Source organism: Peromyscus eremicus, chromosome 3, assembly GCF_949786415.1.
Source record: "Peromyscus eremicus chromosome 3, PerEre_H2_v1, whole genome shotgun sequence".
NCBI lineage: Eukaryota > Metazoa > Chordata > Mammalia > Rodentia > Cricetidae > Peromyscus > Peromyscus eremicus.
In genome coordinates, this window is record NC_081418.1 from 150,489,651 (window position 1) to 150,516,711 (window position 27,061).

The following is a 27,061-nucleotide window of genomic DNA, read 5'->3' on the forward strand; positions in this document are numbered from 1 at the left end:
CTTCAGAGTGAGTGGTGACCCATTCAGAACACCACATCTCTCCACCCTTTACCTCTAGGCTTCAGTCTCACAGTCTTTTAACATCCAACAACTTAGCAAGAAAGGGTTCTTTTAAGATGTTGAGTTTGAGGACTGTAGGACATTAAAATGAGGTAATTTCTTGGAAGGGGGGGTGAATCAAGAGCATAAGAGAAAGATTAATGTTTAACATATAAATGCTAAAACAAAATTGGTTCGTGCTTAGGCACCCCATGGTATGCACTAAGAAATGAGCCTCAGTTTCCAAGTTGGCAAGTTCTATAGCTCATTCATTCATTCATTCCCTGGGAATGGTGGCTCAGCAAGAGATTGGCTCCTGTTCCAGGCCAGTTTGAGCTGTAATGAGTTCCTGGCTAGTCTAAGCTATACAGTAAGATGAAGGTCATACAGTGGGTTCAAAAGCTAGCCCGGGTCAGAGAGCAAGTCGAGGATAATTACTGAGACTGATTTATTGGAACAGCGAGGGGCTACAACCTTTGTGCAGGATGGAGGTTGAGCTCATTTAGAGGAGCTGAGGGGGAACACACACACACACATCAGTGCTATCAGAAGTTGCAGGTATTTTTGGCTTAACTGGGAGCAGAGTGGGTTGCTTTTGATTCCCAGGCATATTGTTTGTGCAGGTGGAGTGGAACAGTCAGGCTGGGGCTAAGCAATTCTTTATGGCTAGGGGCTATTGTCCAGTACAGCCTGACTCAATTCCTCATTTGGACCTGAGGCTGTTACCCAACAATGATGATGGGGGCGGGGCAGCTGGAGAGGGAACAGAAGAGAAAAGGAGGAAGGAATAGGAGGGAGGAGAAGTGGGAGAACGGAAAGGCGGAGGCTGAGGGGAGGATGAGTGGAGGAGGACTAGTCCTCCATTATTTTAGAAATCTCCAGACATTACTGAGCACTGCACCAAGTGCCTCCTGCACGTGGAAGATGGCTCAGCTAGCCGGGCCAACGCTGGGGCGAGGGCGCCGCGGACTACAACTCCCGGCATGCCCCGGGGGCGGGCCGAGCCGTGGGCGTGGCCTGCAGCTGCCACAGCAGGCGGGCGGTACCGAGTGGAGTCGGCTGGGCCGAGCTCCCGGATGTGGAGACGTTGGGGCGGCGGCGTGGGAGGAAGATGGACGCGCTGGAGAAGGGGGCCGCCACGTCGGTGCCCGCCCCGCGCGGACGGCCGTCCCGGGGCCGGCCCCCGAAGCTGCAGCGCAGCCGGGGCGCGGGGCGCGGCCTGGAGAAGCCGCCGCATCTGGCGGCGCTAGTGCTGGCCCGCGGCGGCAGCAAAGGCATCCCGCTGAAGAACATCAAGCGCCTGGCGGGGGTTCCGCTCATTGGCTGGGTCCTGCGCGCCGCCCTGGACGCGGGGGTCTTCCAGAGGTGCGCATGTGCGGGAGCGGGGTCCGGGGGTCGGGGGTCGGGGTCCCCAGGCCTGACCCTGGACGGCCTCTGCTGATGGGCACCTGTCACCTCTGGGCTGCGCTCACTGTCGGGTGCTGTTGCATGGCCAGGGAGGCAGCAGGTGCATGAATGGAGTCCAGAGTTGGGGCTCTCCAGCCTCTTTCCTCACCTTTGGGGGAAAAAAAATACTCTAGCTGTGAGGCTGTGAGTCAGCACAATGCGGAAAGCTTCCTACGTGTGTACGGGGTATGACTGTTTTATGGGTGTGAATGGCTTTCGCCTGCCTCTTGAACTTTGGCCTCACTAACGACAGTTTAATTTCTGCATCGTTTTGGCTTCTACCAGATTGATGAGGAGTTACAAGTTGATGCCATTCATCAAAGGAGGAAGATAAAACCGTTTGCCAAGAATGAATTTAAATGCACATGCTAGCTGCAACCTAATTGTGCTATTATATTTATTGCTGTCTTTTAATGGTTTGGATTTTAAGATGATTTATCCTGAAGAATATTAATTCCCCATATTACATAGGCAGATTTCTCATCCAACTTTGTTTAAAACTGCGATAGCAAAAGGTATAAATTTATCAGTTTCCTGTGTGTTTTAACCCAAAAGGAAGCTCTGGGTGGAGCCAAGCAAATAGAGCTGACATTCTGAATAACACGTAATAGGAAGTGTGCTACGGAGAGATAGGGAATATTAGGGATTGGGCTCAGTTCAGTAAACATTTCCAGAGCCCCACTTTTTGCCATACACATGCAAGGAAATAACAAGATAGTCCATCCACAGTTCTATCCCATATGGAGGTCAGGTTTGGTTTTTGGTTTTTTCGTGTTTTTAACCCTCTCAGAATACAGACTGCAAAGGAGTGAGAAGTGTGTATAGGCAACAGTGGCCAAGTAAAATCTCACATTCATGGAAGGGAGGAGAGATCAAAGTCGTATTGACAGTAGACTGAGAACAAAATTATTATTTATGATTCAGGTCACATGTCAGGATATGACTTTCAGAGATGATTCAGAAAGGGTAATGGTTGAACTGGAGAGATGGCCCGGCACTTGAGAACATGTGCTGTTCTTCCAGACGACCCAAGTTCAGCTCCCGGCACCGTTGTTAGGTAGCTCACCGCTGGCTGTAACTCCAGCACCAGGAGGTTGGATACCCTTACCCTTTTCTGATCTCCTCAGGCCCTTCCACTCACCTGCACGTATTCACACATGCACAGTCTTCTAAAGGAGAGTGTGATTGACAGAGGAGATGGCTCAGTGGAGAGAGTGCTTGCCATGCCTGAGAAACCGAGTTCTAATTCCCTGAGCTCATGTAAAGTCCAGGTGAGGGACTAGTGCTTCTAATTACAGCAAGACAGGAGGTGGAGAAAGGAGAATCTGGAAACTCGTGGGCCAGCCCGCCTGGTGTATCCAGGGCACAACAAAGGGGACGCTGTCTCAAGGTGGAAGCTGAGGACCAGGACCTGAGGTGCCCTGTGACCTGCACACATGTGCCATGGCACTCATGCCTGCACTCACACAAACATTACATACAAGTACGAAAAGAGCCAGTATCTCAAGAACAATAACTAGGCTTAAGGACAGAAGATGAATCTTTTATTCAGCAAATGCTGTCCACCTACTATGTGACGAGTACTGCTCTGTCTTGAGCCAGCTGGAACCAGTCTGTATGGAACCATGACAGATGCAGCCCTGCTGCCTGCTCTGGAGCCACCAGCCACAGACATTGGTAGGAAGAGTAAGGCTTATTGGCCATGTCAGCAGATGGAAGATGGTAGATTGTACCCCTGTTCTATCTCACCAGAAGTGGCACCCTAAAGTTCATTCGGGACTTCTGAGGAGTCTGCTTTTAGCTCTAGTCAAGTGGACACTGAATGGCCTCCATTTTCTTGGTTGTCAACTCCCTGGATGTTTTGACATTCAGGTGTTAGCAGGCATTCCTGATCCTTGTAAACCTGAAGAAAGGTGACTAATAAGAGGTGGTGTGGCTGATACTGGTCTTTGGCAGTTTCCCTTACCCTTTGCAGGCAAGGCTGCCCTTACTGGTTAATTCTCTGGGGAGTGAGGCAAGATAAACAATGAAAAACACACTGGCGAGTCCATGCTAGAGACTGTGTTGTGCAAGCCCTTCTCTGTCTCTGCACTTCCTGGCCACCATGAATTGGGCCTCTCTGCTCCACTGTGCCCTCTCCACCATGATACTCTGCCTTACCACAGGCCACAGTGTTTGAGCCAAGCAACTATGGAAAGACCTCAGAAAGCCAAAATAAATCTTTCCTCCAGTTGTTCTATTATCACCATAACCACCACAGCTGAGCAGCATGCAGAACACAGTCGTATGTGTGGTATCAGATGAGATCTGTTATTGTAAGGGTTATAAAGTAGTGCACAGTGATGGTATACCCTGTCACAAGAATCTTCACTTTCTTCTTTCAGGATAGGCTGTCCCTTTCTGATGTCAAGTAGAATGTCATGAGAACCGTCAGCCTCTGCACACATGACCATAGTCTCTGGCAGCTTAGGACCATATTCTTAACTTTGGTCCCCTTGTAACATACCCACCTGAGAAGATGCAGTACCTCCAGTAGGATGGACCATATGTTCCAGGGAAATCATGATGAGCTCATAGACCCCCTAGCCCATCCCTTTCAGAGTGAAAGTGAGTTCTCGGTTGTAGAAACTTCCTGTGCCCTCTGTGATAGGAGTCTACAGTAAAGATCTGTGCTTCTCCATTCACGTGAACTGCAGACATTCTGCAAGGTAACTTCTCTCAGCACCTGTGGGAAGATGAACCTTGGTGGGCACCTTGGGCTTGAGCTTGCATTTTTGTCCCCATCATGAGGATAGGCACTTGTTTCTCATCCTCTCCATAAGCAGCGATTCATAAACAGACACACACCTTCATGTGGACTGACTAAACATCTCTTGGTGCTTCTCCCTTGCCGGCCCGGTTTTTGAAAATGCTTCTGGCTTTTGGTTTCAGGATGTTGGCGTCTAGTTTCTTCCTTCTTGCAGTAGCTGTGGAGGACATTGTGCCCTTACTAGTTGTCCGAGTATCTGGCCTTGTTTATGTGCAGTACTCATGTTTCCAGGCGTAGTCGGCTCTTCTCACCTTAAAGCTTTAAAAGCCTCTCTTCATCGGACCCCACTGCAGCCCTCAAGCCAGTCACTGTCATTCTCAAGCCAGCTAGTCACTGTCAAGTAGAGCACAATGCCTGCACTAGTTCAGTTAGCCCCACCTCAGGAAGCCACTGACAGCCCTCGCTGAAGCATCATGAGGAAGGCCAAAGAACAATTACCAAGTGAGGGGTGATTGTCAGTTAAAAACTCAGCAAGTAGTGGCTAGCAGACATTGGAGGTTTTGCTAGGAAATCCTGCTTTGTTTATTAAACTATCTATGGGGAGCTGGTGAGATAGCTCAGCAGCTAACACACTTGCCACCGAGCCTTAGAACCTGAATTGGATCCCTAGAATCCACCCAGTGGAAGGCGAGAACAGACTCCTCCACACACTGAGGCATTTGTGTGCCCCTCACTCCTACACACTACATACGTAAAATGAAAAAATGTAGATGCACCTACATAAACTCCCATTAAGAGTAATGCAGGCATCAGCTTCCTGAAGCAGTCCGCTATCCATGTAGACTGAGTTGTTGCTGGTGTGGACAGTGTCTTGTGTTTCTTTGAGTTGCCTGCAGAACCTGTAGCAGCAACAGCAACCAGGAGGAATAACCCCCCTTCCCTAGGCCAGCAGCTTGAGTGTCTGTCCAGCTCTGCCCTCTCTAGCTTGTACCATGTGACTTCACTCTGTTTCTGGTGGTACCTGCTTATGGGCATCCTCTGTGGGGACCTGTTGAGATTAACTGGGTAGTAGAAGGTAATAGACCAGCACTGCTTCTATCAGTTTCTGCCGACTCATTCTGAAAAGTAGTCCTGTACTGCTGTTTGTGCCCCACTTTGGAGTCAGTAGTGTGGGCAGGTGAGGGTGCAGATCACAGCCTCGCCACACTGTAATCAGGATACCATCGCTTCTCTACCCCAACATCTCCACCTACAGGATGGACTCGGATGTACATCTGAGAGGAGAAGCTTGGGGAGGATTACGGGAGATAATGTGCCTTCAGCCCTGATGTAACACTGACAGTTTTTCCTTGTATCAAGTGCTCCCATAGAGCAATCTGATTCTTCCCTTGGGCCACAGTTCCCTTGCATGTAAATGGAGAATTAATAACCGTGAAAATGCCTTCAACCTTGACAGTCCTTTGACTTGGGACGGTTAATGGAAGCATGTCTTTATTCTGTCTTTCAGCTTTCAGCAGACGTATTCTAGACAGGGCCACACAGTATGTATTGCCAGTTTTGCAGGCCAGGTGGCCTCTTGTAGCATCTCAGTTCTGAGCCTGTATGTTGTAAAAGTGGCCAGTGGTCCATGGATGAAGGGATGTGGCCATCTGCCAGTAGAACGTTATCAACAGTCTGAGGGGGAAACACTGCCTTGCTCATTCTAGTAAACCATGTATCTTATATCCTCAATTAAAATGCATAGATCAGAACTGAACTGGCTTCATAGGACACCTGGAGGGCTTTGGAGCATCCTCCCTACCTATAGTTCTTGCTTTTCTTCCTTCAGCAAACACTTAAGTTAGAAGGACAAAACTTAGAGCAGCCTGCTGTGTGTTTTTCAGGACCAGAGGAGACTGGAAATTCAGATTATTTTGTTCAAAGCCATGCTTTGGCTCAGCTTGAACATGATGGAAGTTAACAGAATGTTTCTAGATTGCTAAACTATGCTGCTAAGATGGTCAGCAGTCCCCAAAAAGGCGAATGAGCGTGTTCATTAGAGAACTGTTCCTCCAGCTGGGAAGAGTCTTGATTTTCAACCATGCATCAGCAGTGGTGTGAGCAAATCTGAGAGCAAGGTGATCTTTTGAATCTTGTACAACATAGTGGTGAAAATCAACATACATTTTAGTTTCGTTCCTAAGCCTGTGAGGGCCTGTGCTCTGTTATCGTTCCTGAAGTGACACTTCGTGGTTCAAGATAACTGCACAGGCACCATGGCCGATATTCTGTGTGTTGAGTTAGATAGAGTGTGACTTCATTCCATACTAAAGCCATTGACTTGGACCTTGACATTTACTCCCCTGGAGTTGTTTTTAGGCCTTCTTCTCATTCTTGTTCATTCTTTACCTTTTGCCCGTTTTGCAGACACCCCTCAGCCAAAGAGAGATCTGTCCACCTGGTCCCTTTAGTCAAGAGGACCATTGTGTTCAATGTGTTGTATGTGTTCCTGTCCCCAGTGCTACTGTCACACATGACATGCACAAAGCTTTTCAGTTTTCTTCCAGAGCAAATAAGCCAGTGTGCAGTCTTTTATTAGCTCTTCTGTTTCAATGCTTGGAAAATGAACATTTTTACCTCTTCTTCCTGTGGCAGGTGATTTATATTTAAAGCACTTAGCCATAGGCATGCCTACAGTTATCACCACCTTTGTGCTGCAGCACCACTTAACCACTCACCTTTCGTTCATTCATCAAACACAGCCAAGTATATATTAGTCATCAAGAACTGTAAAGCGTGTGAGGGAAGGGAAGGCATTAGAAGGAGCATGCTTACTTAATTGGTTCTCATGTCTCTCCCTGACGGTTTAGCAGAAATTATAGCATTGTATGGGTCTGTCTCTATTGAAAGGCCAAGAGTTCGAATAAACGGACTGCCCTGCATCTGCTGTCATACCTCAAGGTCTAGAGTAGTGCCTGGGACGGAATAGATTGCAGCAAACATTTCAAGAATAAAGGGATGAGAGAAAGAAGGAAGGACAACAAGCTAACAGACTTCTTTAAAAAAAAAAATCACTGAAAACCTCCACAGTTGAATGAATCCTCACTCAGTTGTACTTCAGCTGTAAGCTAAATGCCAGGAAATGTGTACCTTCTTTTGGTTCATTTTTACTATATTCTGCTATCCTCCCCCTCCACCTGCATTTTCAAAATCCAGTGCAGTTGCTTCATTGGCGGTTTACTTGGTTATATACTGTTGGGAAAAAAAAAATCTGTGGGCAAACTATTTACAGTGCAGAAGTCATGAACTCTTTGCTTTGCACCAAGTGACATGAGTAGGTGCTGGAGACTTGACCATTAGCCTGTAGCCATCTTGTTTACCAGGCTTCCTCTGAGCAGGGGCGGGGTGGGGGGGGGGATTGGGGCTTACTGACTTTATCCATAACACGTTTTTCTCTGTCCTGCCAGTCAGCTCCCAAATAATGACACTTATTATTATATAAAGACTTCTTATTAATTATTAATTAAGAAAGCTCAGCCTTAGCTTACTTCGGCTTGTAGCTCTTATAACTTAAATTAACCAATTTCTATTAATCTATGTGCTGCCACATGGTTCATGACTTATACCTCTTCTGCATGTCCTGCTTCCTCTGCGTCCAGCTGGTGACTCCGCCTTTCTTCTTCCCAGAGCTCTTTCTGTCTGGAAGTCCTGCCTACCTCCTGCCTAGCTATTGGCCATTTAGCTTTTTATTAAGCCAATCAGAGTGACATATCTGTACACAGTGTAATCAAATATCTCAAAACATTTCCCCCTTTTTATTTAAGTAAAAAAGAAAGGGTTTTAACTCTAACATAGTTAAATTTATACAATAAGCACAATTATCAGGTTAAAATTACGTTTGCAATGTCCAGTCCATTTGTATTTGGCAATTTTCAAGAAAATACTCTACTATCTATCCTATCCTGATGAGTCCAAAGTTTTATACCCAAACTACTTTTTATCATAACTTGTATTATCAATCCAAAACTATCTTTTTAGATGTCAAATCATTTTCTTAGTTAAGCAATTTAAGCGTTTGTATTTCTCAACCTTATAAAGTTTACATCTCTTATGTAAGTTTTTTTTTTTTTTAAATTTGGTAACAAGGAAAACTGTTAATTATAACTAACTGGTCTTCAACCCCATCAAAGACCCAAGAAGGACATAATATTACCTGAGTAAACAGGAAGTGCAGAGCAAACAACTTCCAAATCTATAGAAATGACAGAGACAGCTGGCTACCTGGACAGTCACCCAAGGTTCCTGTGCAACATTGGGGCATCTATCTTCAGTCAACAGGCCTAGAATTTCTGACAGACTTTTTTGTGAGCAGGAATTTTGAAGGGCTGTCCTACCTCATCTTGGCAGAGTTTGGCAGTCATTGTGTCCTGCTTCTCAAGTTTGGATAGCATACTGTCAGCAGTTGAGGCCAGGGCAGTTTTTTGCCCAGTAGTTAACTTTTGCCAAAAAGAAAGCAAACTCCATATGGAGTTTCTTCAGTGCCCATCATCTTCTCTGAAGTAGATTGGTGATGCCAGGAGAAGATGTGCCTCATAGTCATGAAAAGCCTTGTGTTACTAAAACATCTTAAATGCCATTTTCTGTAGGTCTCTGAAGTGTTTAAAGATCACCTATCTATCTAAAGTATATCTCTGTTTGACCTTGAAAACATACCTAACATGACTACAAGTTTCTTCCAGGTAGACTAACTACTAACCTGCATTTCTTTGTTATCCTAAATAGTTTGTAATAATAACTTTCAAGGTCTAGAAACTTACAATACATTGTTAACTGAACTGAATAGGTACAATACCTTAAACAAGAGTAGAAACATACTTACAGTATGTTCTAACAAAAATAACCTTAAATTTGTATCAATATACAAACATCTGTACCGATGTAAAATATTTAAGACTAGTAGTTGCATTTTTAGTTTAAAAGTAGATTCAGTAATCTATCCTTTTATCCTATCATTCCCATATCCCCTTTTTCTTTTCAGAATGAAATCTCTGAATCTAATCTCCTTTGCTTAGTTTCCTCCCTGACTGTGACCAATAACAACTTTCAGTCAACCCCCCTAAACGATGATAAACATCCATAATCCACTGAACAACCAAAAACCACCCACCCTACTTCTTGGAAATGTGAGCATCATGTTTTCTAGACTGCTTCCTATTGTCTGGCAGGGGGCAATGCCATCTTTAGGGACCCTGAGAAAATTGAGATAATGGTCAAGTCCTGAGAGAGCTAGCTGTTGTCCAGTCTCGGTGTGATGGGAATGTGCGGGGCTAATCTGAAGTCCTGACTGGCGTACTCTGTGAGGCTGGACCATCTCAGATAGCTGCCTTGAAACTGTCCTGAGCAGTTTGTAGTCCAAAGCTGATCTTTGGGTGGTGTTTGTCAGCTTAGTGGCTTTACCATAATCCAGGTGGAATCTTCATTGCAGAGCCCCATCGTTTTTTTGGAGACTTCAAAGGTTGCTGTTAGGAGTAGTGATGGTTCACTGCAGAAAACTTAAACATTTTAATTGTCATATGCAGATCTCAGAGAGGTTAAAGGACCACAATTAGTTAAGTACATCCAGGGTGCACAAGCTTAATTCCTAGTTACCTAATTCAGAAATCATGTACAGGAAGCTGGGTGAAGGCCTTTTTTAGAATTAGTTTGTACTCTATATGACCATTAATACCACAACAGAAAATTTAAATATATATATATATATATATATATATATATATATATTAATCCTTTAAATTTTGAGATAATATTTATACCTTAACAAAAGTTTTAAAGAGTCAAAATAAAACCAAAGGATTATGAGATTAGTGTCAACAGAATAGTTTTTTAATTTTGTTTCTTCTTCTGTCCCATACCTGGTGGCTTTTCTGACATGAGACAGAGATTTTGGATTTTCCTTTAAAACACATGCTTGGATTTAGAGAAGGATAGAGCCACTCTCCATCTCCGAAGCCAGCTTTAATTTTTAATTGAATTGGGACTACAAAAAACCAATTTGCCTTATATGTCTGTAGAGAACAGCAGAAACAAACATTTGGGTAGATTTATGAAATTTTATCCTGTTGGAAATGTGCTATATCATTAGACCATTTACTCTTTTTCTTGGGTATTTTCTCTGGATGATTTGTCCTTTTAGTTCAGATGTCTCATTTGTCCAGTGGTCTTCAGAATTCTTAGTTGGATGCCTTGGAAACAAAACCCTGCCCCAACCCTGACTTTGGGGAGTTTCCTTTTTGGCAGATTAAATTTAAGTCCCTTAAATTAGTTTAGATTGAATGGGCATGCTGTTTGAATCTAATCTTTATCAATTTTGATGGTATCCATAGCTTTTCTTCTCTTGTACAAACAAAAGTAAAACCTCTTTCCCAACATAACATATATCCTGGTTTCCATTCTGAGGTGAACACATCTTTAAAGTTTACAGGCTGATTTAATTCAGCTCTCTCCACAGCTGTTGTTCCTTTCTCATTAACATTTAAAAACTTTAAAGTTAATAAAGCATTATGTAATCTGTCTCTGGGGGTCTTTATATCCCTCTCTTTTTATTAAGCATATCTTCTAAAGTACAATTAGGTCTTTGTATAACTGCTTGTCCTGTAGGATTATGTGGTATACCTGTAATATGCTTTATGTTGTAATATGCAAAAAATTGTTACATTTTACTAGAGACACATTGTCAGTCTTAATTCATACAGATATTTCCATGATGGCCATAACTTCTAATGTGTAATTACAAAATCATTTTTTCAGAACTCAAAGTAGTTGCCCATTGAAATCCTGAATATGTATCTATGGTATGGTGTATATATTTTTAATTTTTCAAACTCTGCAAAATGAAACACATCCAGTTGCGAAATTTCATTTCTTTGAGTACCCTTTGGGTTACTTTCTGCAGGTAGTGAGTTTGGTTATACAAAGAACAAATAGGACATTTCCTTATAATTTCCTTGGTTCGTTACCAAGTGATAGAAAATCTTTCTTTAAACTCTTGCTATTAACATAGTGTTTCTTATGACATCCTACCAATAGGTGATCAATTTCATCATTACTTTGTGCTAGAGGGCCTGGTACACCTGTATGGGATCTGATATGTGTTATATACAAGGGTTGATTTCTATTTCTGGTTACTTCTTGTAATTGAATAAATAACAAAGCTAATTCTGAATCCTGGAATAAGTTCAGCAGTTTCAATATGTAAAACAACTCTTTCTGCATATTAAGAGTCATTAGCTATATTAAAAACTTCTGGAAAATCTATAATACCATGAGAATAACATATAATTCTGGCTTTTGAACAGAATCATAAGGGCTTCGATTACTTATATTTCCTGACTTATAACCTACCTTTCCTGATTTATTTGCATCAGTATAGAATGTAGGGGCTCCAGAAATTGGTGTTCCCTGTACAATGTAAGGAAGGACCCAATTAGTTTTTTTTATAAACTGAAGTCTCTTGGTTTGGGGATATTTATTACTAATCTCTCAAAAAAAATTACTGCAAGCTCTTTACCAATGTTCATTTTCTGCCTATAATGAGGAAATTTCAGCATTAGTAAAAGGTGCCACAATTTCTGCTGGGTCTATTCCTGCTAATTGATGAAGTTTATTTTTTTTTTTTTTCAGAATCAATTCAGAAATCTTTTCTACATAAGTCTTACTTCTTTACTCTGTTGGTGTGGTAAAATTATCCATTTTAAGATATTATCTTCTCTCCGCATAAGTATTCCTGTAGGAGAATGCATAAAAGGTAAAATAACCAGAATATGATCAAGCTCTGGATCTTAATGATCCACATGTACATCCTGTAATGTCTTTTCTGTCAAAGCCAATTCTCTCGCAGCCTCAGCTGATAATTTTCTTGGACTGTTTAAGTCCTTACTGCCTTATAAGGTTTGAAATAAATTACTTAGTTCTTGAGTTGTCAATCCAATTGTGGGCTATAGCGAGTCAATATCTCCCAGCAATTTTTGAAAATCATTAAGGGTTTGTAATTGGTCTCTCCTGATTTATACTTTTATGGTTGAATTTTTTGTAAACCTATCTTATATCCTAAGTAATTAATTTGTATTTTTCAGGAACAATTTGTAATCCCCAACAAGGCAAAATTTTCTTCACCTCTCCAAACACTTTTTCTAAGGTATCTGAGTCTGAATCAGCTAGTAAGATATCATCCATATAATGGTAAATTATAGATTAAGGAAACTGTTTAAAAATTATTTCCAATAGTTGTTGTGCAAAATATTGGCACAACGTAGGGCTGTTTAACATCTCTTGTAGAAGAATTTTCCACTGATACCTTTTAACATGCTGGGAATTATTATAAATAGGCACTGTGAAGGCAAATTTTTCTTTATCCTGTTCTTGCAAAGGTATAGTAAAGAAGCAGTCTTTTAAATCAATCACTATGGTAGACAATCTTTTAGGTAATACAGAAGGCAAAGGAAGTTCAAGCTGTAAAGATTGCATTGGCTGAATTACTTTATTTATGGCTCTTAAATCTGTTAACATTCTCCATTTTCCAGATTTTGTTTTAATGGCAAATAGAGGAGAGTTCCAAGGACTACTAGTTGATTCTTAGATATGTTGAGCATTTAGCTGCCCCTGTACCAGCTCTTCTAATGCCTGTAATTTTTCTGATGTCACTGTATGTATTAGCCACCTGTGGCTTTAATTTTCCTCTCTGTCCTTCTGGCCCTATACACTCAACCATATTGTGGGAGACTCTGATGCTCCCACAGTATGTTCCACCCAGACAGATTTATCAGTTAACCATTTTAAAGATAGTGCTGTTGCTACCTTTGAAAGATCAACAGCTGTTATTCCCTGCTTGTGTACAACCTGAACAATCTGTGACTGTTCGTGATAATACTTTCTAATATTTCTATCAGAAGCATTCTTTATTTTATGGTTTTTCTGAGATTGGAGGAATGTTAATCTGTGTTTTCCATTGCTGTAACAAATCATGTGCCCATAAATTCATTGCTATATTAGCCACCTGTGGCTTTAATTTTCCTCTCTGTCCTTCTGGCCCTATACACTCAACCATGTTGTGGGAGACTCTGATGCTCCCAATACTGACTATAAAGTTTGCTTTGAATCAAAGGGCAGAGCTAGCTACTAGCTGACCAAATTAGCCATAGAGGTTTTGGAGGGCCAAGGACAGATAGAGAGACACAGGAAGTAGTAGAGTGGGGGCTTAGAGTCTTGGCCCTTTTTTGGATCAAGGAAGGACAGAGGAGGTCATTGGTTGTTTCTTTGCTGCTTCTCTGATCATTCAGATTCTTACCCCAATATCTGACATTCGAGTTTTTATGGATAAAGAAAAATTAGATAAACACTTCATCTGGTGACCCACATTGGGTCATATCTTCACACAGTGTAATCAAATATCTCGCAACATTTATCCTTCTGTTTAAATCCTCAGTCGTGTGTGTGTGTGTGTGTGTGTGTGTGTGTGTGTGTGTGTGTGAACACAGAGGCCAGAGGAGGATGTCAAGTGTCCTGCTGTGTCACTCTGCACTTTATTCCATGAGAAGGATCTCTCACTGACTTTGGAGCTAGACCAGCAGCCACCAATTGCCAGCCATCCTTATCTTTCTGTCCTTCACAGTTCTGGGTTACATGCACCTTGCAGCCGTGCCTGGCTTTTTGTACATGGAGGCTAGTGATTTGAACTCAGGTCTTTTGTTTGTATAGCAAGCACACTCACCCACAGAACTATTTTCCTGTCCCTTAAATCCTGTTTCTACAAATGCTGAAGGGAATGTGTGAACTTAATAAATGAAATCCAGAGATTGGAAATTTTTCCTTCCTTTCTTAAGTGATCTTAGATATATGGCATGTATACTCTTTTTCTCTTGGAAAATGCTGAATGAATGGGACAGAAAGCAAAGAGTACATGATTATGACAGACTACAAATCTTGAAAATATCTACATACTATTATTATTAAAGCATTGTGGCTCAAGTAATATTCATGTCTTCTATTTCTAGAAGTGGGAGTTTGTGAAGGTTCAGAAAGCAGGAAAGCAGAAAGCAGAAGGTTCAGGGAAGCATTTTGCTCTCCGTCTTGGTCTTAGAGAATCAAGCAGGCAGCTGTGTGCTGTGGTGATTACAGGAGATGTTCCTTAGCCAGGGCAGTCATGGCTGTGTCATCAGTGGTTGTTGCCCGGGTATCCACGTGAACACTGTTTTAAAAGTAAAGTTGAATTTTCTGATCGCTGTGAACCCAGATCTGGATATTTACTCTTTTCTAAACTTAAGACTACTTCAGTTCAGCAAGTCCAGTTTATTTCCACACATGTATTAGTCTCATATGTATGATGTTTTAGGTTATTTAAATTGGCATACAAAGCAGATCACCTTCAATTCGCCTTAGATTTGACTTCTGGTGCTATCTTGCTTAGTCTGTGGCCATCTTAAAAATACTGAGTTCATTTTTTCCTAGTTTATAGAATTATAATCTAGAGCTACCTAAATAACAGTTTATTGTGTTGCTTTTATTTTTGCATTGTTTTGGATCTTTATGTTTTTGTTTATTTTGTTGATGGGTTTTTGAAATAGGGTTGCCCTATGCGGTGTTGGCTGGCTTGGAACTTGGGGACATTGCCCCAACCCCCACTCTGCTTCCTGAACCTCGAGGGTCCAGGCGTGCACCACAGTGCCTAGATTAATATTGCTCTAGTTGTACAAAAGCCTTTCCAATGCCAAGTTGTGTGCGTTGGTGCAGAGCTCTGTGTTACTGTTGGCAGTCTCTCCTGGGGACTTGGTTATTTAACTTTCTTCTTATTGTCCAAACAGTGTGTGGGTTTCAACAGACCACGATGAAATTGAGAATGTGGCCAAACAGTTCGGTGCACAGGTTCATCGAAGAAGTTCTGAAACATCCAAAGACAGCTCTACCTCACTCGACGCCATCGTAGAATTCCTTAATTATCACAATGGTATGAGTTTGACCACTCAACTCAAATTGGATGTGATCTGTAGCCATGTTTACCATTACACAAGACTTGGGTTAACGGTTCATTTAAGATCTCAGTATTTCGTGATCACCAGGACTGTGTGTGTTTGATGTCTTTTCTTTGTGTTGTCTTCAGAGGTTGACATTGTGGGGAATATCCAAGCCACGTCTCCATGTTTACATCCCACCGACCTCCAGAAAGTTGCAGAAATGATTCGAGAAGAAGGCTATGACTCTGTCTTCTCAGTGGTGAGGCGCCATCAGTTTCGATGGAGCGAAATTCAGAAAGGAGGTAAGTCAGCTCATTGTCCTGAAAGTTGGGCTTTGTTTTGTTTTGTGAATGTGTACTATTAACAGTAATGAGAGCTAAGGAGCAGTAAGAGTGTTTGGAGCACAGCTGCAGTAGGCCATGACAGGTTATTCCAGTCTAGACCTTGTTATAAAGCAAAATGGTAAAAACCAGATTTCCTCAGCTTCCCACTCCTTAGACACCCCAGCCTCTGTTTCTGGTAGTTGGCAACGCAGACAGTTTTTAGATCAGCTCCTTTTGTGTTGGTTCTTGGCCTGTCAGGGGAGCACCAAACCACACCAACCCTCCATACTGAACTAGTGCAGCACCTCCATAGAGAATCCTCAAGCCAAAGTGAGTGTTGAGGGTAATGTGCTGTGAGAGTCTGTTAAATAAACTCAGCAAGTATTTAGGTTAAAGAGATGACAGATCCATAAACGATTGCCATACATTGTAAAGAAGTTGGGAATGCTTGAGTAAGCGCCTCACAACACCCAAAGTGAGTGCTGGGAACTGCTGTTTTATCTTTTTGTGTGCTGCAACCCTTTGGAGCCCCGGGAAGCAGAATGCTGCTGGTGGACAGTGTCTGAACCAGGCTGGCAATTCCTGGGCTCTGTTACATTTTTTTGTTTATAAAATCGTAGCTGCTGTCTGTGTCAGCTGTGTGACCAGTCCGTCACAGGTTTCTGTGACATTTTCTGTCCTTGTTACAGTAGATGTGCATGTCCAACATGGTGGTCCTCGTGCCACTCATGCTGTGTTAACCATGCCAAACTCAAATGTCCCTTAAAAGTAGAAATACATATCACAGGGGAGTGGAGGGATGGCTTGGTGAGGCCCAGCACTCTGATCACCAAAACCTGTGTAAAAGGTGGGTAGACATTGCAGCCTCCTGTAGACAGAGACAGGGGATTCCTGGGAAAGTTGGCTGGCTATCATCATCAGTCTGCAAGCTCTGGGTTTGATTGACAGACCTAGCTGCACAAAATGAAGTGCCTGAGGCAAATGTCAGGCCTGCACTCCGCTGCACCACCCCCCACATGTACACACATGCTCATACACGTGTGACTATCATAGACCTGTGCACACACCAAATAGAAGGAAAAGTACACACTGCATTTCTGCAATTTCATGTGAATTAGGGGTCACAGTATCTTGTTAATAATCTTATACTTACTGCAGGTTGAGATGAGGTGATGACTGTTTTCTGAAGTGCTGTCGTGAAGATGTTGTCTTCTGTCTTCCATGTTTTTCTCAGCAATACAGCCGCTATCCCTGTGATTATTTCCCCAAGTGTAACACCTCATCTTCCTTGGGGTGCTCCTAAGAGTCTGTGTCCTCTCTCTCCCCACATTGTGAGGCAACGTTTCCTAGTTCACCCGCTAACTTAGCAGCAGTGACAGTCTCAGACTCTGGCCATGAGATGTTTTTCCACAGTGTTTTCTTTGTCCTCTTTCTGGAATCCATTCGAAGTTAGTTTTGAGTAGTTTCTGGTTTGTGTTTCTCAGTCTGCCCTGCTATCCTTATTCCTTACTCTGCTTACTTTTGAGCAATCCCAGCTGGCCTGAGTGTACTAACTGCCTATTCAGCCAGTTGGAGCCTTGAATTACTTCAGGGTTGTTGTTGTTGTTGTTGTTGATTTCTAGTCTACTGTGAGACTCTTGCCTAGTCTCCAGCCAGCCTTCCTGCCCCTTGTGTATGGCATGGCGGTGGGAAGAACTGGTGATACAGTTGTCCTGTACCTGACAGTCTACACATGTCCACGAGTCTGGATCTTTTCTCAAGTCTTCATGCAGACTCCCTCTGTTTGTGCCAAGTGTGAGCTTGCTCATCTGCCCTCACACTCCGTAAAGTGTCTCCAAGGAGAAGGGCTTGTCCTGTCCCATCTTATTGAGTCCCCTGAATTTTTAGCTGCTTGTTCACACCTCTGTTGCAGGTTCCCTGAAGGCAGAGAGCTCTATCTGTTGAAGTCTCCAGAAGCCTGAAAAATGTGTTGCCTTTAGCCAGTCAAACATGTTTGCTGAGTTTCCTTAATTTACGACAGACACAGTCAGATGGCACAGAACATGGTTAGTAAGGGAAGTGGGTATAGGTTAGTCATGGGAGTCTTCACATACAGAAGTGACAGCCCAAAGTAAAAGATTCTGAAGTGACACCAACATGTACATGTATGCATACCTGAATACATACACATATGCATATACCCTTCCAAATGTACATACACATGCATGTATACCCAAACACATCTTTATACCCAGAATTGGGTGTAGTCTGAAGTTTTCCTGTGTCCTGCCCAGCCTGTGGTCAGGACAAATCTCTCCTACCTGCAGTCCTGCAGCTGCTTATAAAATAATCACTCAGAGGCTTAATATTATTATAAATTGTATGGCCTATGGCAGGCTTCTTACTAGCTAGCTCTTATAACTTAACTCAGCCCATAACTATTAATCTATGTATCACCACGTGTTCCATGGCTTTACCTGTGTCCCATTAAATATTGCTCCTTCGGTGGCTGGCTCGTGTCTCTCTGCCTCCACCTTTCTTCTTTTCTGTCTCTCTCCTTGGATTTACCACCTGCCTCTAAGCTACCTTGCCATAGGCTAAAGCAGCTTATTTATTAACCAGTGGGAACAACATGTATTCATAGCTTACAGAAAGACATCCCCCAGCAATTAGGGGAAATCCAGTGAGAGGGGAAGGGACTCTCTATTGATAACAAAAGCTTCACTGTCCATCCATTATTCTCATTAGTGTTGACACAGCTGGGCTTTCATTATCAATACCATAAATATTTATTTTTGTGTTTCATATATCTTAAACACCAAATAAAAACATTTACCTATTTTCACTGGTGTAAAGCTTTGATATGGGCTCAGAGTGTAGATCATTTGGCAGAGTACTTGCCTAGCATGCACAAGACCCTGAGTTCACATCAGCATTGCATAATACTGGGCATGTTGGCACATGACTGTCATGTCATCCTATCACTCAGGAAGTGGAGCCAGGAACATCAGAAGTTTAAGGTCATATTCAGCTAAGTAGGGAATTTGAGGCCAGCCAGGGTTACATAAAACTCAAAAACAAAAAAAAAGCCAAAACCTTTCAGTGATTTAATGGGGAAGTCCTTAGTTTTCTGTGATAATTCTATGAAAGCACTTTCTAACCATGTTAGATAAATGCACACACACTGTATTTCTGCAGCTGGAAATAATGAGAAATAGACTAAAGAGGTCAAGTTTGGAATGATATTTTATGACAAGTCCCAATCCTTGGGAGCTGTGTGAAGGTTGCCTGCATGCCCTCCAAAAATCACAGAACTTGTAGAAATACCTTAAACCTGAATTTCTCTGAATTCCTTCATGAAATACTTTTTCTGATACTAGCAGTTTAAAAGTAGATACAAGTGATTGTCCCTCTAGAAGTAGTACCTTTTGTTTCTCTAGATACAGATGTATGCATTCTGAGGGGATTTTTTTTTTGTGCCTTTACTAAGTGAACAGTGTCTATTCTAAGTAATGTAGACTACTGTAGCTTTTGCTTTTAGTTCGTGAAGTGACTGAGCCTCTGAACTTGAATCCAGCTAAACGGCCTCGGCGACAAGACTGGGATGGAGAGTTATATGAAAACGGCTCGTTTTATTTTGCTAAAAGACATTTGATAGAGATGGGTTACTTACAGGTTTGTATATTCATTTTATACAACTCTTCAAACCCTCTGTGTTGTGCTTGACGTTCTGGGAGAGAAGCTTGGCTGCACCATCTCTAGAGGAAAGGTGGGAGAGAAGCTTGGCTCCATCATCTCTGGAGGAAAGGTGGGAGAGAAGCTTGGCTCCATCATCTCTAGAGGAAAGGTGGGAGAGAAGCTTGGCTCCATCATCTCTAGAGGAAAGGTGGGAGAGAAGCTTGGCTCCATCATCTCTAGAGGAAAGGTGGGAGAGAAGCTTGGCTCCATCATCTCTGGAGGAAAGGTGGGAGAGAAGCTTGGCTCCATCATCTCTGGAGGAAAGGTGGGGTATCAATCTGGCTGCTGGCCCTGCAGCTTTACCCCCAATGGCGGTGATCTTCGAAATTCACAGTAAATATCTTTGGAGTCTGTTCAGTTGAATATTGAGATAAAATGAGATAAGGGCTGAGAGCTGATAGTGTCTTCCTGTTCTCATTAACCCACCAGTTGTTTGTGGTCCACGTTAGGTTACAATTAGATTATGGCTATGTGGTTAAATAATTGCTACTACTTTAAAACAGAAAACAGCCAATTCAGTAGATCTGAGAGAGCATTGACCTGGTTTTCTGGAAGGCCAAATTCTGTCTCTCTCTGGGTCACCTTGACTATATTGCTCTGTGTGCTTGTTCACTGCTCCTGCTTTGAAATGAGAGGACTGGTAGTCTCTCATTCTTAGAGCCTGTGTGGCTGCATCACATCCTGGAAAACTGGTTCATTTTCATATCGCTGCCAAGCACCCCTACCGTGGGCTGTGGAAAACACTACGTGGTCACCTACAGCACTCTGCGCAGCTGGGGAGGAACATTGTCATTGCTGCCCCACTTCACAGAGGTGACAGCTGCGGCTCTGAACATAGAGTAATTAGGAGCTGGCTCAGGATAGGAGCACTGGCTGCTCTTCCAGAGGACCCAGGTTCAGTTCCCAGCACCCACATGGCAGCTCACGACCATCTGTAACTCCAGTTCTAGCAGATTCAACACCTTCTTCTGTCCTCCTTGGACACTGTATGCATGTGGTGCACAGACATGAACATAGTCTATATCTTTATAAATAAATACATTTGTATAAATGAAAGAATTCAAGACAGAAGCAATACTGTTGAGATTTAGGCCCTGTTGTGTGACATTTTGTTTGTGTTCTGACAAATAAAGCTTGCCTGGAGATCAGAGGACAGAGCTAGCCACTAGTTAACCACAGAGGCCAGGCAGTGGTGGCATACAGCTTTAATCCCAGCACATGGGAGGTGGAGACAGGGATATAAGGCGAGTGAAGGATTTTGCCCGTTCAGTCTGAGGATTCATAGAGACAGGATCCCCACACATTTGGTCTGAGATTTCATAGAGGTAAGAAGTCTGGTGCCTGGCTACTGTGCCTCTCTCTCCAGGCAAGCTTTATTTGTCTGAACACAAAATATCACACAACCAGGCCCTTAGAGGGAAGGAGGGGTCAGGGGTCAGGGAAACGGCTCAGTGAGGAAAGCAGTTGACACACATGTGAGGACTGGAGTTCAGATCCCCAGAAGCCACTAAGTGCCTGGTGGTCGTGGGGACCTGCCTGATTTTCCAGTATTTAAAAGGTGAGTGTGGGCATCCCCTGGGCAAGCTGGCTAGTTAGGGTGGTCTGTCCCAATGAATAAGGTGGAAAGTGGTTAAGGGAGACTCCCAACATTAGCCTGAGCCCTTCACATGTGCATGAGCCAGGTTCATGTACCCCCCACGTGTGTATCCACACACATGTGAACAGTATTCGAGAAAGAGTAGTTTAATGGTGGCCCGCCTTCTGAGCATGTGCAAGACTGGTTCCAGTTCCCAACATCAAAAGAGAAACCTCTCCACTCTAAAATTTCTCCCGTGATTCATATTCTGAAAACAAAGGATTTTTCCCCCTAGTCTTCAGATCAGTACATAGGCAAACATAGAAGTCTGACCCTTCTCCTTACAGTCTAGAGTTCAGGTTAGATTTCACACACAGGCACCCCACCCCCTGCCACCCTTAGCTCTTTTCTAGGGACAGCTGTGGTCTAGTCCTTCCCAAATGTGTGAAGAAAAATTGTGTTTCTCATTGTAACATGATCTGTGAAAACAGTTTTTAGAAATGAAGTCACCTATAATTGGTCTAGTCATTGAAACAGCATCAGAGGAATGGTCGCTCTCTTGCCCTGTACCCAGGCACGGCCTCAGCCCTGACATGCACCGTGCACCCCAGGACCTGAGACAGTCTGCAGCAGTAGCTGCAGGTGCCCACCCCAATCCTGGTCTGGGGCCAGAGTCTGAAAACTTGCTGTCAGATGATGAGAGGGCGCCTTGCGGGGAAAGCAGCAGCTCTCGGGGTCCTCAGAAAGCTCTTGTGTTCAGAGCTGAGGAGGTGCCTTTCACCTCAGACAGGTCTGTTTAAAGGAAAACAGGGAACTTGCATGGTGGCAGAATTTGAAAACTCATTTGTTGGTTTGAACTTTGTTTTCAGAATAATCACTGTGGGTGTGTTGCTGGTTTACAGGATTATTTGTTTTCTCAATAATGCAAACCCAGATCTAAGCTGCGTATACGTAAGTGAATATCAGAACACTCACAACATTTCTATTGTTTTTAGGGCGGAAAAATGGCATATTATGAAATGCGAGCTGAGCATAGTGTGGATATAGACGTGGACATTGATTGGCCGATTGCAGAGCAAAGAGTTTTGAGGTAAAAGAAGGAAAAAAAGCCTGTGGTAGCCATGGACCAGGGCCCAGTGCTATTTTTAGCATGTTTAACTAGCCTTGTAGACATTGATTTGAGATAGTCTTTGTACTCAGTTTCCTCGAACAGGAAAGGTGTGCTTATAAAACACCCCTGTAATGACGTCTTTGTAAGCTGGGTGGCGTAGTTTGGCTAAGCAGCGAGTTGTCATGCTGTCTGCAGAGTGCACAGTGAAGTGAATTTGAAGAGTGATGTCTGCTGCCACTGCCCTTGGCCAGACATCAGCGTGAGGCGAGTTGCGTTTGTGCTCGCTCAGAAGTTCTGTCTTGGTTTCTTTCAGATTTGGCTATTTTGGAAAAGAGAAACTGAAAGAGATAAAGCTTTTGGTTTGCAATATTGATGGATGTCTCACCAATGGCCACATTTATGTATCAGGAGACCAAAAAGAAATAATATCTTACGATGTAAAAGATGCTATTGGCATAAGTTTATTAAAGAAAAGTGGTATTGAGGTATGTGCTCCCTAATACAGCAGTATGTGCAAGATTTTTATTCAAGGTCAAAGAATATTGCAGTAATGAAGAGATTTCAAGTTTTACTGTTTACATAAAGTTTTCCAAGTACTGCTTGGTATATGCCTAAAGAACTCTGACACTGGAAAGATGAAATTGGGGTTTTCCAGTTCGTTAATATCTCCTATTTAATCATACATTAAGCACACTTCTTCCTTTCCCTTAGGACTTTGGAACAAGAAAGATTTCCTTAGTTCGTGTGGGCACCTAGAAAGGAGCAAACACTTTGTAGACTTTTTAAGTACAGCCTGTTTGTGTGAATGAAAGGGTTAATTCACAGTAATTTAATGTATAGGTGTATTTCTTAAAACAAAGGTTGAGCTGGGCCTGGGGACACACTCCTGAAAGGCAGCTGCTAGGGGGTGAGATAAGAAAAGCGTGAGTTCAAGGACTGACTGTAGCTTGGCGTGACCTCGTCTCAAGATAAAACCTGGAAAGGGGCCTGGAGATGGAACCCAGTGATAAAATACTTGCCTAGCATGCTTGCATGATACCTTGGATACAGTCCACAGTTCAGGAGGGGAAAAGTTAAGTGCAGTTCACTAGAAATCTCGACTACAGCTCGAGATGGACGTTCCTCCTGAGCAGTTGTTGACTTTCAGGGAGAGGCTGTGTGTCCCCTGGTACAGCTGGCGTGTCACCTTGACAGGCTTTAGAGGTCACACATGCTTTGTTTTGCTGTTGATTTTCCTAACTGGCCCTTCAGGTCAGAGGACCACTCATTTGTGACTTGGTTTATTCCCAAACCTGTCTGTTTCCCTCCCTTCTAACGCCCCACTTCTTTTCCAGGTGAGACTCATCTCAGAAAGGGCCTGCTCCAAGCAGACACTCTCCGCCTTAAAGCTGGACTGCAAAGCTGAAGTCAGTGTGTCAGACAAGCTGGCCATCGTGGACGAGTGGAGGAAGGAGATGGGCCTGTGCTGGAAAGAAGTGGCCTATCTCGGTGGGTCATTTGCAGATCTGCTTATCTTGTCAGGATAACCAGAGGGAGAGTCCCTAAATGACTGTAGGGAAGTGGACATCTCTTAAACTGCAGACCAGAGTATCACATTAGAACAGTCTGGGCCAGTGGGTAATGGCAATCGCTGTCCAGTTTGATGACCACAGTTCAATTGCCAGGATACACATGGTAGAGAGAGCTGACCCTTGAAAAATACCCTACCCTTTAACCTCCACAGGGATAGGGTTGGCACATGCTCACCCTGAGTTTCTAGTACACGAGAACATTTTTTTCTATTTGCTTTTTACAACAAATTCCAATTTGAGAAAGAAACTGGGGTAATGTGCCAATGATGGAGAGAAAAGGAATCTGTCTAAATTGCTGAAGAATGCAGCCCATGAGCACAGTGGAAACAGCCATCTGTGGTTTTCGGCCTGATCAGATATGTCTGAGATTTTCATGTTAGTGTTAAGCAGATAGGCTTAGCGGGTCCCTGCAGTGTGCAGGCAAGGAACTAGTTGCTAGAACCATAAGCATTGTGTGTACAGAGCTGACAGCCCCATGATATCAGCATTGTAAGTATTAAGAAGTACTAGTTGCTAAGGTGCACAGTAACTACAAATCATGCATGAAGTACATATGGGCAGATCACACCAGCCTCAAGGTCACCCGAGCCCGTGGTCTTGAAATACGGAGTAGCTTTGGAGCCAAATGTAGAGAAAAATGCAATAAGACATTGGTTGTAGAAAGCACCAGCCATGCAATACGTAGGATCCCCACTGTGCTCCTTATCCATGAGGCCTCAAAGAAACTTTCCTGTGACTGACTTTACATATTCTAATCAACAAACTAAGCAAACATTAGAAAGAGAAACGAAGATCGAAGGCTTCACGTTGTGTAGGAAATGTGTCGTTTATGTAGGCAGAGGCCACGAGTCAGATCCAAAAGGCATTGACAGAGGAGAAGTGATAACCGCACTGGGCAGGTCCATTTGTCTGCATGTAAGAAAATCTTCCTATCATGACAATGAAGGGCTTGTACAAAAAAACAAAAACTTAGAATACGTCCTAAATTTTTACTCAAAATATGAGCAGTGTTTCAAATGGGCACATAAATGTATAAAAACACATTCCAGGGCTGGAGAGATAGCTCAGAGGTTAAGAGCACTGGCTGTTCTCTCTGACAACCCAGGTTTGATTCCCAACACCTATACAGTAATTCATAACCATCTGTTAACTTCCGTTCCGGGGCATCCAGCGCCCTCTTTGGGCCTCCACAGGTGCTGCACGAACAGGGTGTACAGACATACATACAAGCACAACACTCATACACATAAAATACAATAAAACCTCTTGTTAAATTCCTCAACAGTATTAATACTGTGCCGGCATGGTGGTGTGTGCATGTGGCCCCAGCATGGGAAGGCAGGAGGGGTGCAGGTTCAAGCTTGTGTCTCAACAACTCTCAGAAGAAAAATTTAAAGACAGGATTGTGCAGAGAAATGCTAATTTTACTCCTTCTCTTCAGTGGAATCCACTCAGTTTACTATATTGAGTTACAGGGAAACATGTCTGTGTGTGGACACATAGCACATGGGAAACAGCATTTCCATAACTGTAGTTATGCTCAAAATGGTGACTCTGTCCCACTGGAGGGCTCTGGTGTTTTTTCTAAAAGGGGTTGGGCAGGGCAGGTGGAGGGAGGGTGGAGTTTTGTTAATGTAATTTAGTATTTCTTTTGGTGGCTCCAATATGGCAGCTTTCTACAAATAGTATAGGACATAGAAGTCAGAGAGCTGTTGTAGACGGAAAAGGGAGGGACTTGGGTTAGCAAAATGTACCCTGTGGCTTGTTTTGTATCCTGTTTTTAAACATTTCAGAATGAAAATGACAGTTTTGAAGGTTGGGGAGCGGGTTTCAGACTCACGTTCAGATGTCCAGCTTCCGTGTAAAAAGCTGGGCATAGTGGCCCTGTGCTATAACCCTGTCGATGGGAAAGAGGACATGGGCGAGGCTTTGGAGCTGGGTGGCTAGCTAGTTGGTGAACTCCAGCTCCACTGAGAGACCTGCCGTAAAGAAGTAGATGAAGAGCCAGCAAGATGGCCCAGAGGATGAGGGCACTTGCTTTCAAGCCTGACGACTTGAGCTAAACCCTGAGCCCACAATGTAGAAGGAAAAACCCACCTCCCACAAGTTATCCTGTGCCTTCCATGTGTACACACTAAACAAATGAATAAGGGACTGAGGAAGACAATGGGCGTTGACCCCTGCCCTCCATGCAAGAGCACACCTGCACACAATATGGCACGTTTGGAGACAGTTGGCAGTATTTGACCATGTAATAGTTATTAAATTACTTTAAGGAATCATTATTTATTGTGTGAGTTTGATAATTTTTCTATTAGGTATAAATGCTTAAAAGTGTGGGGACAAAGGCCAAGAGGTAGTGTCCACACCTTTAATCCCAGCACTCAGGAGGCAGAGGCAGGCAGATCTCTGAATTCAAGGCCACCTTGTCTACAGAGTGAGTTTCAGTGCAGCCAGGGCTACACAGAGAAACTCTTCTTGAAAAAAAAAGTTTGGGGCTAAAATCTGTCTGCAAATTCCTTCCACAAACTACCTCCAAGAAAACTAGGGTACAGGACAGAGAAAGAAGTAGCGATTAAATAATCTAAAACTGATCATTATTAACTATGATACCTTGTACATACTTGAAATTTCCCTTAACAAGGTTATCATTTGTAATTCAAGTACAGAATTTCTGATAAGTATGATACACAGGGGCTGGAGAGATGGCTCAGCCGTTAGAGGCTAGGCTCACAACCAAAAATTATAATACACAGTAGGTAAAGGGTGTACTCCATTCTCCCTCTGTAGCTGGTAAGAGCATGTTCTGCAATGCTCAGGGAAAGCCCTGCTCTCACTTGTGCTTAGGTGTTTTGTTCTGATTGTTAGTGTTCCTACTGTTGTTCCTCGTCACCTCTGGGTTGTGGGTTGCATCATTTAGCTAGAACATTTTGTGTCTTTCCTACTTGACTGATACTCATCTCGCTTGCAGGCAATGAAGTGTCTGACGAAGAATGTTTGAAGAGAGTGGGCCTTAGCGCTGTTCCTGCCGACGCCTGCTCTGGGGCCCAGAAGGCTGTGAGCTACATTTGCAAATGCAACGGTGGCCGGGGGGCCATCCGGGAGTTTGCAGAGCACATTTTCCTCCTGATAGAAAAGGTTAATAACTCATGCCAAAAATAGAAATAGTATTGTGTGGGGAAGCAGGGATGCAGGCTTCATCGGGCACTTGACTTCTGTGTTCATCACATCCATGGTGTAATCTGCAGACCTGTGATCTGATTTGTGAGATTCCTGACTCTTCTCAAAGAGTTCCTCAAATCATGGTTCCAGAACCCACGAGATAATTATGTCTGCTTTCCTCTGGTGCAAGGTAATTGCCTGCCAAGGGATTGATCTAGTGTTCCTCAGACTTTTAGTAAATGCAAGAGACATCATAAACAATCAACTTTGTGTGTACCCTGTCAAACTGTGTTTGTGTGCTTTTAATGATGCTGAGTTTTATTTATTTTAAGGCAGTGTGTCTGGTAAGACACACCCGTGTTAATAAAGTTCACAAACTTGA

At 43.3% G+C, this 27,061-nt stretch overlaps 1 protein-coding gene across 2 annotated transcripts; it reads left to right on the plus strand.

The window, feature by feature from the left end:
• The first annotated feature begins 1,135 nt into the window (after positions 1-1,135).
• Positions 1,136-27,061, plus strand: Cmas (cytidine monophosphate N-acetylneuraminic acid synthetase). Of its 2 annotated transcripts, none has more exons than XM_059258763.1 (8): positions 1,136-1,404; positions 15,070-15,212; positions 15,366-15,521; positions 19,063-19,196; positions 21,831-21,925; positions 22,260-22,431; positions 23,281-23,434; positions 26,489-27,061. In XM_059258763.1, the coding sequence occupies exons 1-8, from the start codon at positions 1,151-1,153 to the stop codon at positions 26,677-26,679; spliced, it is 1,299 nt and encodes a 432-aa protein (XP_059114746.1). In that variant the 5' UTR covers positions 1,136-1,150; the 3' UTR covers positions 26,680-27,061. The 2 variants fall into 2 exon arrangements, with proteins under 2 accessions (XP_059114746.1, XP_059114747.1); XM_059258764.1 differs by having other exon boundaries at positions 19,099-19,196.

Excerpts from the sequence above, each read along its gene's own strand:
- Cmas (XM_059258763.1), top strand. The coding sequence starts at position 1,151 with ATGGACGCGCTGGAGAAGGGGGCCGCCACGTCGGTGCCCGCCCCGCGC. Across the intron at positions 15,522-19,062 it reads GAGCGAAATTCAGAAAGGAG|TTCGTGAAGTGACTGAGCCT; the intron begins GTAAGTCAGCTC and ends TTTTGCTTTTAG. Across the intron at positions 19,197-21,830 it reads TAGAGATGGGTTACTTACAG|GGCGGAAAAATGGCATATTA; the intron begins GTTTGTATATTC and ends TATTGTTTTTAG.